This window comes from Sitophilus oryzae, unplaced genomic scaffold, assembly GCF_002938485.1.
Source record: "Sitophilus oryzae breed Bouriz unplaced genomic scaffold, Soryzae_2.0 scaffold_1576_pilon_pilon, whole genome shotgun sequence".
NCBI classification, from domain to species: domain Eukaryota; kingdom Metazoa; phylum Arthropoda; class Insecta; order Coleoptera; family Curculionidae; genus Sitophilus; species Sitophilus oryzae.
The window spans coordinates 14,202,501-14,217,643 of record NW_022146254.1 but is presented as its reverse complement, the minus strand read 5'-3'; the positions used below and the strand labels follow the sequence as shown (position 1 = coordinate 14,217,643).

The 15,143-nt window shown below is 30.9% G+C and overlaps 1 protein-coding gene across 1 annotated transcript; it reads left to right on the top strand.

Moving 5' to 3' along the window:
- Nucleotides 1–2,198: 2,198 nt before the first annotated feature.
- LOC115879179 lies at nucleotides 2,199–2,975 on the top strand. The gene is made up of 2 exons (XM_030895871.1): nucleotides 2,199–2,360; nucleotides 2,637–2,975. The coding sequence occupies exons 1-2, from the start codon at nucleotides 2,199–2,201 to the stop codon at nucleotides 2,973–2,975; spliced, it is 501 nt and encodes a 166-aa protein (XP_030751731.1).
- Nucleotides 2,976–15,143: the final 12,168 nt, after the last annotated feature.

The following is a 15,143-nucleotide window of genomic DNA, read 5'->3' as shown; positions in this document are numbered from 1 at the left end:
ATGTGTAGTCATCTGATTGGTCTCAAGTTGGCAAACAAGTCAAATGGTAAAAAACAAGGATTTATATATAAAGGTTAAACCAGGTTAAACTATTGTAAAGTGTTAAATGGTTTGCTTATATCATTATGTGCATAAAAACCTACAATAAATAATTTATTTTAATTTACAGAAAATTATACCATGAAACATTTTACAAACAAATAAAACAACAGATTAAAAAGTATAATATTTATTATAGTACCAGATTTAAGAACACATAACAAATATCGTTGGAATACAAGAGAAAGTGACGTCCATTAGAAACAATGTTTTATTTACGTGTATTTTTTACATATGGACTTGAACAATTGTGGAGTTTATGTACAAAAATATGGAGTTGATCAATTTTTTTTTGTAAAAATATATGGCGTTGTAAATATTACATTGTTAAAAAATAAAATTCACAAACATTTGGACTTGGTTAGGTTACCTCACCTCACTTTCTCGGATTATTAAATAAAATTGTTAGATAAATCAAAGACCTTTAATTTAAACCTTACCTTTAATAAAGATCTTAAAAATCAAACACAAAACAAAGTTCAAAAAAATTCAAATATACAAAATCACGATTGTAAAATGAAGATTGCAAAAAACACAGCCAAACAACCAGAAAACAGCGAAACGCACATCTCCGTTCAATTGCAAAAAACACAACTGAAGAGGAAGGAGGAAGCCGGAAAGGGAAAACGACAAACATAATTAATAGGCCTATTTAGGCAACTATAAAAACAATTTTGTACGCAATTGTTAGGCAACTAGAAAAATTAAAATAAAAATACGCCATCTAGCGCCCCAGGAAATTACTACCCCAAAAAAAAGATCGTTCAAGGTCGTATATCTCAGTTGACTGGCCCTGGGTACGCGTAAATACTGCATGACGCTATTCGGTTTTCCGATATCTCTCTAATAACTGTGCCGGTCAGGCGCTGTGCACAATTTTAGAGGCCATAAGTGGGCGTGCTATGTGCGCAAACTAGTATCCTAACTAATGCCCGATTCCGAAAATTTGAACCACGAAAAACTATAAAGAAAAAACAAAGTTTATAATCTGTATGATGTGTGATAATACTAAGATATGAGTAAATATATTTCGATAATTTTAAAGATATTAATAAATAAATAAAAAATATATTTTTTTTTTCAACCTTTCTTAAAAAAATTATTAGATACAAATACAAGAATTGTCCTGAAATCAGATCTATGTTAGGTATTTACTTTAGATGGTCTATACGTATTTTGCTATAAATATCGTAAACTTAAATCATACAGGGTGTTAACAATTCTACGCCATACTTTCTAAAATATAAAATAATTTTTGTTGTTATTTTTTTAAATGCAACACCCTGTATTTTTTTTGTATTTAAAGTATTTCAAAATTTTTAATGGTTTCGCAGATACACGCAGTATTATTTCATATGGCTCTTTCAATGGTAAAATACGAGAGAAAAATAATTGGGTGGCTTTGATGACAATTTACCGTGGAAAATGCCATATGAAATATAAAACCACGAATATCTGCGAAACCGTTAAATATTTTGAAATACTCTAAATACAAGAAATGCTCATTTTTTAATTCTCCATCTATTGAAAAAATAATATGCATGGTGTTTTATTTAAAAAAAAACGAAGAAAAATTATTTTATATTTTAGATTGACGAAGAATTTTGAACATCCTGTATGATTTACTATTACCATATTATTTATAGCAAAGTAACTGTGTTTCTCTTAAACAATTGATGATGCGGCCACTTTACAAATCGATTTCATAGCCTCTATAAAAACTACTGAATCACTATTTTCTTAATTTGTTTTGAAAGGATTTCCTTCAAAACAGCAAAACATATTAGTCTGGCATGCTTTCACGAAAAAAAAGGAAAGATGCACGTGATTATAGTTCACCAAATAAGTAAACAAAAACAAAACAGTCTAATTATTTATGTAATTTTTACAACGATCGTCCCATTCGTACACATTACATACCACCACCTACGTCATGCAGTGTGATAACTAGACAGAGTATAAGTACCAACCTCTCCAGTCGTTTTGTCATTGTGTCTTCGATTGTTCCATCGAACACAATCAAGAAAACTGTATAGAGCAAGCTCTGTACCAGTCAGTTTAGAAGAATCTCTTCTTGTTCCAACAAAAAACTCAAGAAAATGCCTGCTCCAAGCATCCTCCTTGGTTCCGCCACCAGATACATCGCTGGAAGGAACGCAGTTCAGACAGTGTACTGGAAAAGCACCCCTGGACACCAGCAGAGGTTCCTGAAGTTGGCCAAGACCTGCAATTTTGGCAAAGCGCCCAGTCCACCGTTGAAAGTGAAGGAAATGCAACAAATTAAGTTCTACTAAGTATTATTATTACTAACGTTTCCTGGAACGTTGTAGTTTCTTTGTGATTTTCCAGCTGTTGATGTTCTTAATTTATTATTTATTGTGTATCTGTTATTTTCCGATATCGATGTAAAATAACTTGTGATTCATTCTTTGTTGATATTGTTAAGTTAATTTTTTTACTAGAATTCAATATAATATGCTGATTTAAATAATTACTGTTATATGTTTCATTCAATAAGCTCCTTATCATTATTAAAGTGTGTAGCTGTATCTGACACTCTTAGCAGACTGTACGGAAAAATACTTAAAACCCTAATAGAAGATGAATTTAGCCCCCATGAGATTGAAGAACAAGCCGGGTTCAGAGCAGGCCGCTCATGCATTGATAATATCTTTCCAATCACTCAGATCATTGAGAAAAAGAGGGCAACGAATAACGACCAAATTCATATCCTGTTTGTGGACCTTAGTAAGGCTTATGATACGGTACGAATTAAGAAACTATGGGAAGTTTTCGAAAAAAGCCCAATAAATATAACACTAATAAAAGCGGTACAGCAACTCTATCTGAATTATTCCCAATATCAAAAGGTCTAAAACAGGGTTGTTGTCTGTCCCCAACTTTATTTAAAATCTACCTATCAGAAGCTCTTAAGCACTGGCGCAAGAAGTGCTCTCAGATGGGAATACCTATTAATGACAACCTTTCTCTGTATATACTCTGCATTTCTGCATAAAGTCTGACTATTAAAAATATTTTAAATTTCAGATGGAACTAATACAAAAAAGGACTTTTTTATTAAAAACCAAAAATTGCATCTTTTCAATTTTGAGATTATTTTTAAATAAAACAATGAATAAGCATAATGCTTGTAAATTGGACCAGATATATTCCAAAAACTACTTATTTTTTACTTCATGGAACTTCATCCTAAAATTTCAAATACTAAATTTTCATGAAAAATAATATACTAATCATAAGAAGATATATAGCATTTGATTTAAAAATATACAGTTTTAGTGTTAAAAAATTTGAAACACTCTGTATATTAATAAGAAAAACCAAAAGGTACTATATTTTTTTTTTGATAAAATTGTTAAAATCCCATGTAGAGAATAACTGCTAATTTTGAATAACATTATTAATCAAAGATATTTGAGTATTAATAGAGAATTTTTTAATAGCATCCCTTCTTATAATCTTAAAGTTTACTGCTATTACACTTTTTGACTATACAGGGTGGCGCACCTTATTCGCCTCGGTTTATTATACGAAAACGGAAAGATGTAGAAACAAAATATTTTATGGGTATATATGGCGAGGCAATGTGCATAATTTAAAATTATTTTGAAATGTACAGGGTGTGTCAGAACTAAGACCCATACCAAAGTTATATTTTTTCTTATGGAACACCTGGTATTTTATTTCATTTTTGGATTCTTGGACATAAAATAAGGCATTTATTATAAAGGTTTAATATGTTTAAAAGCTTTGGTTTTTAAAATATTTAAAGATATTTAACTAAGCATGCTGTAATAAAAAAGTTTGTCAACACCCTGTACATTACTTTTCAGAGTTAATTCTTGTGTTGACTTTGAAGCCAGAGAAATAAACTTTACTAAAAAATGTTTTTGCTTCCTTAAATGTATACAGGTGGTATCAAAAATTGCTGGTCTATTTTAAATATTTATTTAACATAAAAACTCCGTTATTTCAAATGCAACATTATGTATTTTTTTAAATATGTCGAAGCAGATTTAAATGTTCTTTCAAACTATATTAGGGTTTCCTATACCTATCTGGCTCAGATTTTGAATAAAAAGCGATTTTTCAATAAAATTGTAATAAAGATGGCTGATGTCGCCATGGCAATTTTCCAGTGACACTCAGTAGCTATTTTCAAAATCGACATTAGTTTATGGACTTTATTTAAATTTATAACGGGTTATTTCTAAATAATAATTGATTTACCTACAATAAGGTTAATAAGTAAGTATTTATTATTTTATTAAGAAAAATAAAGCAGTATCTGTTGGCAGAAGAAATGGAACATAATATCCATTCCTTCCATTCATTTTACTAGTGCTAGTGATTTTTTTTTTGTGAGGACAATTGCTTGTTGGCCTGAAGAGTTTATGCTCAAAGATATCCAAATAGAAATTTTCTTGACAAGAGTTTTTTGGAAATACTACTTTTCCTATTTCGCAGAGCTGATAGTGTGGTATGTGAAAAACCTATTAGGCAGAAACCTGTAGTTGAAAGTGAAGAAAATGAATTTGCCTTAATTCGTTCTTTTATAGAAAATCCAATATGTCTACAAGTCATCGTAATATAAATCAAAGAACTCCTTCTTTATTTTTCTTGATAAAATAATAAATACTTACTTATTAAACTATTGTAGGTAAATTAAATAAAAGTTAACTTTTATAAATTTAAATAAAGTCCATCAAGTAATGTATATTTTGAAAATAGTTGCTAACTGTCACTAGCAAATTGCCATGGCGACACCAGCCATCTTGATTGCCATTTTATTTAAAAATCGCTTTTTATTCAAAATCTGAGCCAGATAGGTATAGGAAACCCTAATATAGTTTGAAAGAGCATTTAAATCTGCTTCGACTTGTTTTAAAAAATACATAGTGTTGTATTTGAAATAACGAAGTTTTTATGTAAAATAAATATTTAAAATAGCCAAACAATTTTTGATACCCCTGTATACATTTAAGGAAGCAATAAAATTTTTTAGTAAAGTTTATTTTTCTGGCTTCAAAGTCAGCACAAGAATTAACTCTGAAATGTACAGGGTGTTGACAAGAATCCAGAAATGAAATAAAATACCGGCACATTACCTCTCTACATATACCCATAAAATTTTGTTTCTACATCTTTCCATTTTCGTATAATCAACCAAGGCGAATGAGGTGCCCCACCCTGTATAACCCCAGAGGAATTATATAGTCAAATATTATACTAAGCATAGTTAGAAAAATATAAATAGTTTTAATAAAACACATAAAAGTAATTGTTTAATTCAGCATGTATTGCATTCTAGTAAAAAATATACTTATAGTAACAATATAACAACAAAAAATCACAAATTCTTTTACATCAAAATCGGAAAATAACAGATACAAAATAAATAATAAATTAAGAACATCCAGAGCTGGAAAATCACACAGAAATTACAACGTTCCAAGAAACGTTAATAATAATAATACTAGTAGAACTTAACTTGTTGCATTTCCTTCACTTTCAACGGTGGACTGGGAGCTTTGCCAAAATTGCAGGTCTTGGCCAACTTCAGGAACCTCTGTTGGTGTCCAGGGGTGCTTTTCCAGTACACTGTCTGAACTGCGTTCCTTCCAGCGATGTATCTGGTGGCGGAACCAAGGAGGATGCTTGGAGCAGGCATTTTCTTGAGTTTTTCGATGGAAAAATGTACACAAGAAGAGATTCTTCTAAATTGACTGGTACAGAGCTTGGTCTATACAGTTTTCTTGATTGTGTTCGATGGAACAATCGAAAACACAATGAGGAAACATCAGGAGAGGTTGGTACTTATACTGTTTCGTTATCTCACACTGCGTGACGTATAGGCGGCTGTATGTAATGGGTATTAGAAATGCGACGATCGTTGTAAAAATTACATCAATGGATTGTTGTGTGCTTGTTTACTTAGATGGTGAACTTTAATCACGTGCACGTTTCAGTTTTTTTCGTGAATGCGTGCCAGACTAATGTGTTTTGATGTTTTGAAGGAATGTCTTTCAAAACAAAATGTGTGAAAATAATGATTTCGTAGTAATAACTATAATAGTAATAATAAATAATACTATTCTAAAATGTTAGATTACCTATGTAAAATTTAAAAATTAAAAAAGAAACATATTTCCTCTTTATTAAGTTTCAATCAAGTTAAATCCGTTAAGGTTGATTCTGACTATACCTTGCGTTTCCATTCCATATTCGTTCCGTATTTTTTTATTGTATTGATGCTATACGTAAGCTTCCGTTCCATTCCGTTCCGTGTCAGTTCCATACTTTTTATTGTACAGGGTGGGTCAAATTGGACGCTTTTAAAGGGAAACGCTCTTTTCTATAGGAGATAGACGAAAACTAATATCGGTGTCTGGAGCACAATTTTTGTCAAAAACATGATGGTGAAAACCGCATATCGATATCTGTTACCGTTTCGGAGTTACGGGGTGTTTTTAAAAATATGAATTTTTAACAAATCGCTGTAACTTTTTTGCTACGAAAAATTTTGTATTTTTAGAATTTAATTGTTTAAGTATATTTTTTTAAAAATTAATAATTAAAGAATTTTCAACAGAAAATTTGATTTTTTATATGGGACACCCTGTATATTTTTAATTTATTGAAAAGAATTTAAAATTACCTTTCCAAAAATATAGCACACTTGATATTTTGCTCGATTCCTCTTCGAGATATAGAGTTTATAAAAATTCGCCCACTTTAAATAAGTAGGCTTTGACTGTAGGCGCCGGCTGTAATGCAAAAAAAATTCTAGCTGTGAGCATCAGTTCAAAGGAAAATAATATTTGATATGAGAGATGCAGAATTTTATAACAATTTAAACTATATTTAAGCAACATCACAACACATTTAAACTATATCCAATAACAATAAAAATAAATAGCAAACCAAGACATGAGATTTTGCTACAGGTGTTCGACATTACAGTTGAGGGTTGGAACCTTTGGTGTTTCACAGCAAAATAAAACACTAAATCACCACAATACACCAAAACAATTTTACTTTTACACTGGACGTGCGTTTCGCAAACCATGTTAGCATCATCGGCAGATGATTAAAAACTCCAATACGACATATCGACCGTCTTATGTTATGGACAGACGGGGCCGTGTTTGATCATTTCTTGCGAAAATTCATTAACTCAGTAGGGGTGGAAGATACCTTCTCATAACTGCTAAATATTTCTAGGTCTCGTCTAGATTATACGGGAAATTTAAAAATAAGAACCTTTATTCTTCCGCAAATATTTCCATAGGGTTAGATCCATAGGCACTAAGTCCGGCGGCCTCGACGGCTAACGGCTGGGATCTTGGTTAGCTATTCAATTATTCTTGGCTTATTAAATTGGCTGCGAAAATGTGCTGATAACTTCAGCGTTCTGAGGCGGTGCCTCGTCTTGCTGGAAAAATATGTTTTCGAGTTCCATTAGGGACATTATCATCAATAAGGGGCCCTAAACCTACTAGTTAAAAGAGGCAAACTTTAAAAAATTCTGTATTTCGAAGGGGATTACAACAAAATATCAAGTGTGCTACATTTTTGGAAAGGTAATTTTAAGTTCATTTCAGTTAATTAAAAATATACAGGGTGTCCCAAATAAAAAATCAATTTTCCTGTTGATAACTCTTAAATTATTAATTTTAAGAAAATTATACTTAAACCATTAAATTCTACGTAAAAAGGTGCTTTGAAAATGTTTTCACAAAAATACAAAATTTTCCTTAGCAAAAAAGTTACAGCAATTTCTTAAAAATGCACATTTTTGAAAAACACCCCGTAACTCCGAAACGGTAACAGATATCGATGTACGGTTTTCACCATCATGTTTTTGATAAAAATTGAGCTCCAGACACCGATATTAGTTTTCGTCTATCTCCTATAGAAAGGGGTGTTTCCCTTTAAAAGTGTCCAATTTGACCCACCCTGTACAATTTATATCATTACGAAAGTTTTATTTTAACAATTTGTATCTTTTAAAAAGGGTAATCGATTTAATTAAGAGGTGAAAGAATAAAAAAAAATAAATAAATATGAGCAAAATGTTAACAGAGAGCTGGTACAAATGTAAGAACTTGACAACGCTGTTTCCGATACGCTCAAGTCCGTCCGCCAAAAAATGTATGGAAGAAAAGGACATGGAACGGAAGGGAAACGAATTGGGTATAGTATAGTGTGCATTGTTCTATTTGTCTACATGATATAATATTTTATGTAAACGGAAGGGAAACGGAAGGTAGCTGATACGGTAAGTATAATGAAAATCAACCTTTACCGTTTTTCAAATAAGTTCAAAATAACGGAGTTATTTTATTTTGAAAATTAAAAAAAAATGATTTTTTGCTTAAATTTTGAGAACCACTGGATCTTTTATTTAAAGATATTATTGTTTTTAACTAAAAATTAAAAAGAAATCCAAATGAGTTTTTTTTTTCGCGAAAAAAACTTCATAGTCGTGTAACCTCCATAGATAGTGCAACCTTCCAAGTTAAATTAGATGATGACCTCAAAACAGAAAAAATACCACTCGGCAAGGGCGTGAGACAAGGAGATACCATCTTTCCCAAGTTATTTACACTGGCACTGGAAAATGTCTTCAAGAAATTAGAATGGGAAAATAGAGGTCTAAACATCGATGGGGTACACCTTAGCCATCTTAGATTTGCAGACGACATTGTCTTGCTGAGCAGCGACATTTAAGAACTGAACATCATGCTAAAGAAGCTAATTGACCAATCCCAGAAAATTGGCCTTTAAATGAACTTGAAGAAGACCAAGATAATGAGCAACAATATCCATAACATTACCGTTGACAACCTTATTCTTGAAAACGTAGACCATTATATATATTTAGGTCATAAAATCAAGCTGGGTAAGGAGAACCAAAATACGGAGATCAAACGCAGGATCCATTTGGCATAGGTAGCATTTGGAAATATGAGCGATATTTTCAAGGATAAAAAAAATCGGTAAAAAAACTTTTAAGTTAAACGGTTTTATCTTATGTGCACTGAAAACTAGAAAATAATAATAACAATTATTATGACGTATTCAATTGTTTTTGGTCACTTCCTGTTTCACCGGAAATGACAACTTTTGATTTTTAAATGGCACCCTCGGTATATTTTTACTTTATTCGATAGAAACTGACAGTCTGAATAGAATGACAAATGGCGATTGGCATTGACTCGAAATACCAAGTGTGTGGTACCAAATTAATCGTAATAAATATTTTTTTCCAAATATGGCAATAAGCCACCCTTGTTCCATTTGAAAAAATTGAGATATGATTAAAAATATTTTGGGCATTTTTTAACCGGCCAGGAAAAGACACGAAAAACATTAGAAGATCAAAACTATTTTTTCAAGGCTCCTTGATTAAAAATTAGTGTTCTTAACACAGTCATGACACTCTAGATTGAAATTGAAAATACGATTTGTTTCTAAGCAAAAATGTCAACAGTAGACATATTCTATCATCATTCTATTCAGAGTGTCATTTTCTATCGAAAAAAGTAGAAATATACCGAGGGTGCTATTTAAAAATCAAAAGTTGTAGTAATTACGGGAAAACAGGAAGTGACCAAAAACAATTGAATACGTCAATCAATCCTAGTTTATGTCATATACTAACATACCAAATCTCGTTTTTTTATCTGAAAAGATAAAAAAGTTATAGAGGTGAGTCACTTTCGAGACGCACCCGGTAGATGTTTTGTCCATCAGAGGATATCTGGCAGTGACAGTTGTGTATGTCATTTTAATTTACAGGTATTAGAAATTGTATTTTTGTCATATTTTAGATTCATTGTACCGTATGATCGAGAAAAAATGGCGTCAGCGATGGCTATGAAATGAAGATCGCTGTCATTTTATATGCAAATTTGTATGGGAAATGTCATCGATCGTCATTTCCCAGCCAACTGGACGCGGTTTTTTTTTTCGATCATACGGTATTTTCTCTAGATTTTAGGATGCTTATACCATCTCTATTCAATACAAATAATATAGAAGTTTAACTGATATAGACGATACGTATATTTCAATAATATATCACAATAATAGAAAAGAATAATAGAATCACGAGACTGCTTACGATTTATGTGATAAATGTCATGACCTGGAGGATGACCCACCATTGTCCATCTTAAGACAAGAAGGCACTTCTTTGTTCCAGTAGTTATTATAACATAAATAGATCTATTAGAAAGTATTATTATTTTCTAGTTCTAGTGATATTTAGTTAAAATATTGTTGGGAAAATATCCCAGATTCTCTTTGTATAATGATAAAAAAATAATCAAAATGTCCAGCCATCAGTCTTAAAAATCCGTAACCGTGATAGACATTAAAATGAAGAGTCTTCATTTCAGTGCCCTGATTCCCTGATACACTAAAATACTTATTTGTTTTGCTTGTATTTGTTTTAGTTGACCAATTCCTGAATACCTATTTTGTATTAAGTATGAAATAAACATAACAATCTAGTGCTAGTGGAACTATATTTTATTCCTTTTTAAGTCTTTCAACAAGTTCAACTACGAAAAGTAGGTATATTACAATAAAACTAATACGAGTAAAAATAATAAGTATTTAAAATACACAAAAAATATTGCTTTAATGCTTAACTTTTAAGTAAAAAAACTTTGTTAGAGTCTTTGCTGTCTTAGAAACATTATCTTAAACCTTATATTTATCTTATATATTTTTCCATGTTTTATATTCGTATGCGCTATGCAGAAAATCATTTTGGAAATTTTTGCCTTATTTGTTTAGTATGGTATGCAACCAGTAATACAAAGATGTCAAAAATATTAAAGGCGTGGCTTCTCTGAAGAAGACGCTTTTTCTGTATTTTATTTTACATAAAGCAAATCATAGGTACAATGCTTCTAAAGCTTTATATTTTTTACTTCAAAATACAAATATTTCTTGGTTATTAAAAATCCATATTAAATCCACAAGTTACACACAAAATATTTTAAGTAATTCACTATGATTGGTCAGTTGAGAAATGTCATTTAATTTTTACGTCTGTGTTGCCAAGTTATCGTCGAAGTCCTGAAACTAATCTAAATCAATATTTTTGTAAGTATAAAAGGAATTTAACCATCACGAAATTATGATAAATTTAATAAACATATAATATGACCATTGTGTCGGTAAGGTTTCGGTAGAAATACTATTTTTTCTAAATAAATACAACATGATGTATACAGCATAAAATTATCATTTTTTTTTACATCTGTTCAATCTGACAACATTGGCAGTGCGACATTTTCCGTTGTTAGCAGCGTGTCATTATGTCGTTCTTGCAAATTTTTTGATTTTTGATCGAAAAAGTGATTTTCCTATACACTGTTTGAGTGTATGCTGTTTGTTAAGGCCTTTTTAATATCCTGAAATTGTAAGTACACATTAATTTCTATGTTTTCTATAGCTTTTTTCACTTTCAAGTATTTCAGTTACATCATCTTTAAAAGCTGATATTTTTCCTCATTTGGCCATTTTCTTGTTCTAAATTGAGTATATGGAAGTATAGATATATTCCTTGATGTCTCTATTGTACATTAAAAATATAGTTACTTAGAATATTGCTCTATATTTAGAGATATTTGGACCATTTTTTGCTAGATTTTGTTTTTAAAGATGTTTTTTTATTCCTCAAGCTCAAGGGATTTTTTAGGTGTTTATCCGTACAGGCAAATGAGTCTTTTCTACGTCTCTCAGAATGGATCAGGTGTTAGTATACCTGAAGGGGCCCGCATTCTCAAAAATTACATAATATTTTCAGATAAAATAAAATACCTTTACACACGTTTAATACTCTACATTGTCGTCAAATTTTACGAGTATTTAAAATGTTTGCATTGTTTGAATGTGTGTATATGGTGTGTAATAACTTTAATTATAATTTTCTTTTTTAGGAGCGTTAATATAAAACACATCAGCACACAGAAACCACCCAAAAGAGAGACTTGAGTCACTTCTTATATAATCTTCATGTTTGGACATATTTCTGGTTTATGAAAGTATCTTCAATTATCTGATTAAAAGTAAGTTTAATTATTTATTATTTATAAATAATTTTCGTAATTATATATTAAACGTTTATTAACAGACTAACCATATTTTTAAGATATATTTAAAATACTGTGGTAATACTATTTATTTCTTTTTTTACAGATTTTATACAACAAATCGATGGATGTATACAGTTCCAGGGCAGTACATTTATCCTTTTCACTAATATTACCAATATTACCAACAATCCCTCAGGACTTATAAGCATATCCAAAATTTAATTTCTTTTTTCGGGTAAATATATTTACATATAGTGGTTTTTAATTTTCATCAGTGGATTTCATGATTTCTAAAATTTAATTAAGTAGGAAAAAAAATCCCAATGAGTCTCCGAGTTAAATTTTAATGGTTCCTTATTATTAGTAGAGAAAGTCAGACCAAATATTTTTAATTTTAGCCAATTTTTGGTTTGGTTTGGTTTAGCTATTTTTTTTTTCTTTTTGGTATAATAACATCCACTTAGAACTTTACTTGATGGCGTACGCATGAAGATATGTTTGTTTCATTTAATTTTTTTATTTATTGTGATTGTTGTTTTTTTGGTTTACTTCCATTTCCCTATAATAGCTGATGGCCTCCCATACTTTTGTTTGGTAAAATATACTACTAAATCTACTTCGAATTTTACTTCATTTTGTTTATGGTTAACTATAATTATTTTATAATAGCTTGACTCCCATATTTTCTTCATTGTGGGGATACCGAATAACATCATTTATCTATTCTATAAAATATATACTTTTTTATTATATAAATAATCCATTGACATGCATTTCTATAAACCATTTATTTGTATTATTTTTTTTATTCTGTCATTCTTCCAATATTTTTTTGCTTGTGTAATTCCTTGTACAGAATTTTAGATTTGATGGTTTTACTTTCATGTCATTTTTCTTCTGTTGGTTTGGTTTGCCTTGTTTAGGTATAATTTAAACACATAATATCACACACATATCACTCTTAAAAATCTTATAATAAGGACTAATTCCTGATCAATTACTGGCGCTTTCGCCATTTATTTAAAAAAACCTGATTCATCGACAGGATGTCACTTCTGCCATTTCTTAGCAATTTTCCAATGATTTTTCCTGAGTAACATCGACTCTAGAGCATCATAACTAGCCTCCCCTAAGAGGAGGAGACCCGGGTCACCCCCTAACCCTGATGTTCGGGCATCGATGACCTATGTAGCATGCATAGGTACCCAAGGGAGTCACCACCCTCTGGTTTACGAGCTAGGTGTTCTAATGCTAGAGGCTTCGGCCGGATACGACCTGGCACTCAAGCTACGAGACTTCTTCGTGCACGTATCCCGTGACGTCTCGACGGTAGAGGGGGCGGGATATCGGACACATTGAAGATGATGAGGGGGGTCCGCCTGTAGGGGGTTCCGGTGGATGTCCGCTCGATGGGTGACGAGGGTGACCCGAGATGAGGCTGCTTAGCTGGGATGGGAACTGACTGGTGAGGCTTAATCGTCGGCCAAGGGTTAAATCTGATGAAGGGAGGCGAACTTATATGCTCTGGAGGATTTTTCTTTATGTGCTTCAGTCATATTTTGACTAGATATTCGTTAGAGGTGGCTAAGCATAATTTTTTCAATTTTCCTGTTCTTATTGACCACATACTTCATTATTTTTTTAATACCATCTAATAATTTTTGCTTCATCTTGCTTTTGGTCTACCTCGTTCTATTTTTGTCTGCCATATTTTCTTTATATGAATATCATTCATCAATTCTATATATATTCTTCCAAAGATTGTTTTATATATTTGTATATTTTTTGTGTGTTTACATATATTCATTTTCAGGCTATTTTCCCCAATTTAATCCAAGTTTTCATGCCATTTTTTCAATACACCATATTTTTCTTTCATTATTTTTCACTCATATTTTCTTTCTTATTGGAATTACATTATTTATCACTCTTCTATTGGTAGCCTTATTTATATATTTTTAACATTTTTGTGTCACCATGCTCAAATTTTTCTAAGACATAATATTTCAATATTTCTGTTGCCTGTATAGAATTAAGTATATATTTTTATTCCTTTTCATACCATTTTTTTAATTCATCATATCTCTTTCACTATTTGTCTCCCATATTTTCTTCATTGGAATATCATCATAGTACATCAATTCTATACACTCTTCCGTTGATTGTATTTCTAAGTCTTCTTATATGTATATAATTTTTTGATTTTTTTTTCTGATACTTCTCTTAAGTTTGTTTCTCATTTTTATGCAGTTTTTTTCAATTTATCAAATCTCTATTCTTCTCTCATATTGTCTTCATTCTGGAGGGGTGCAAAGCTAGTTCGCCTCCTCGTGGTGCACCCTGGATAACGCTAAATGAACTAGCAAATACTGGTAATTAGATAATCTTAGGATCTTCGACCATAAGACTCATTTCGCATAGTTTCTCTTTTCTTTAAGAGATATGCTGTCAAACAAGGGTTGTCTGTCTTTTACTCTTTATTATTTTTCTTCTATATTGATTGTACTTCTAAAACTTTTATTTGTATTATTGTTTATTTTACTCCTATTCTTCTAAGACTGCCAAGTCTTTGATTTCATTTCTATTGATGCCTACATGAAATTGTATTGTTTTGGGTTCATTTTTTTTTCAATCCATTTCTAAGTCATTTTAAAATTGAGTTTGGAAATGGGGTATTGTACTGCCTTGGAACATGGATTTTATGGGACAGCTGCATTCAATTCAACCGCATCCTCTTCAAGATCTCTATAGGTTGATTAAATTCCACATTCAACAGTGGAATGAGGATGAAATTCATCATCGAAGAGGAACTAAATAATTTTAGGTAAATATTATACTAAAATGTTTTTTTTATCAAATATGTGAAACCCCTAATATTATTTAGTTTTTTTAAGATATGTAAATATA

What these genes read in the sequence shown, in the direction of transcription:
- LOC115879179 (XM_030895871.1), top strand. Translation starts at nt 2,199, where the DNA reads ATGCCTGCTCCAAGCATCCTCCTTGGTTCCGCCACCAGATACATCGCT. An exon ending in CGCCCAGTCCACCGTTGAAA is followed by an intron (nt 2,361 to 2,636) that starts GTGAAGGAAATG and finishes TCATTATTAAAG; the next exon opens with TGTGTAGCTGTATCTGACAC.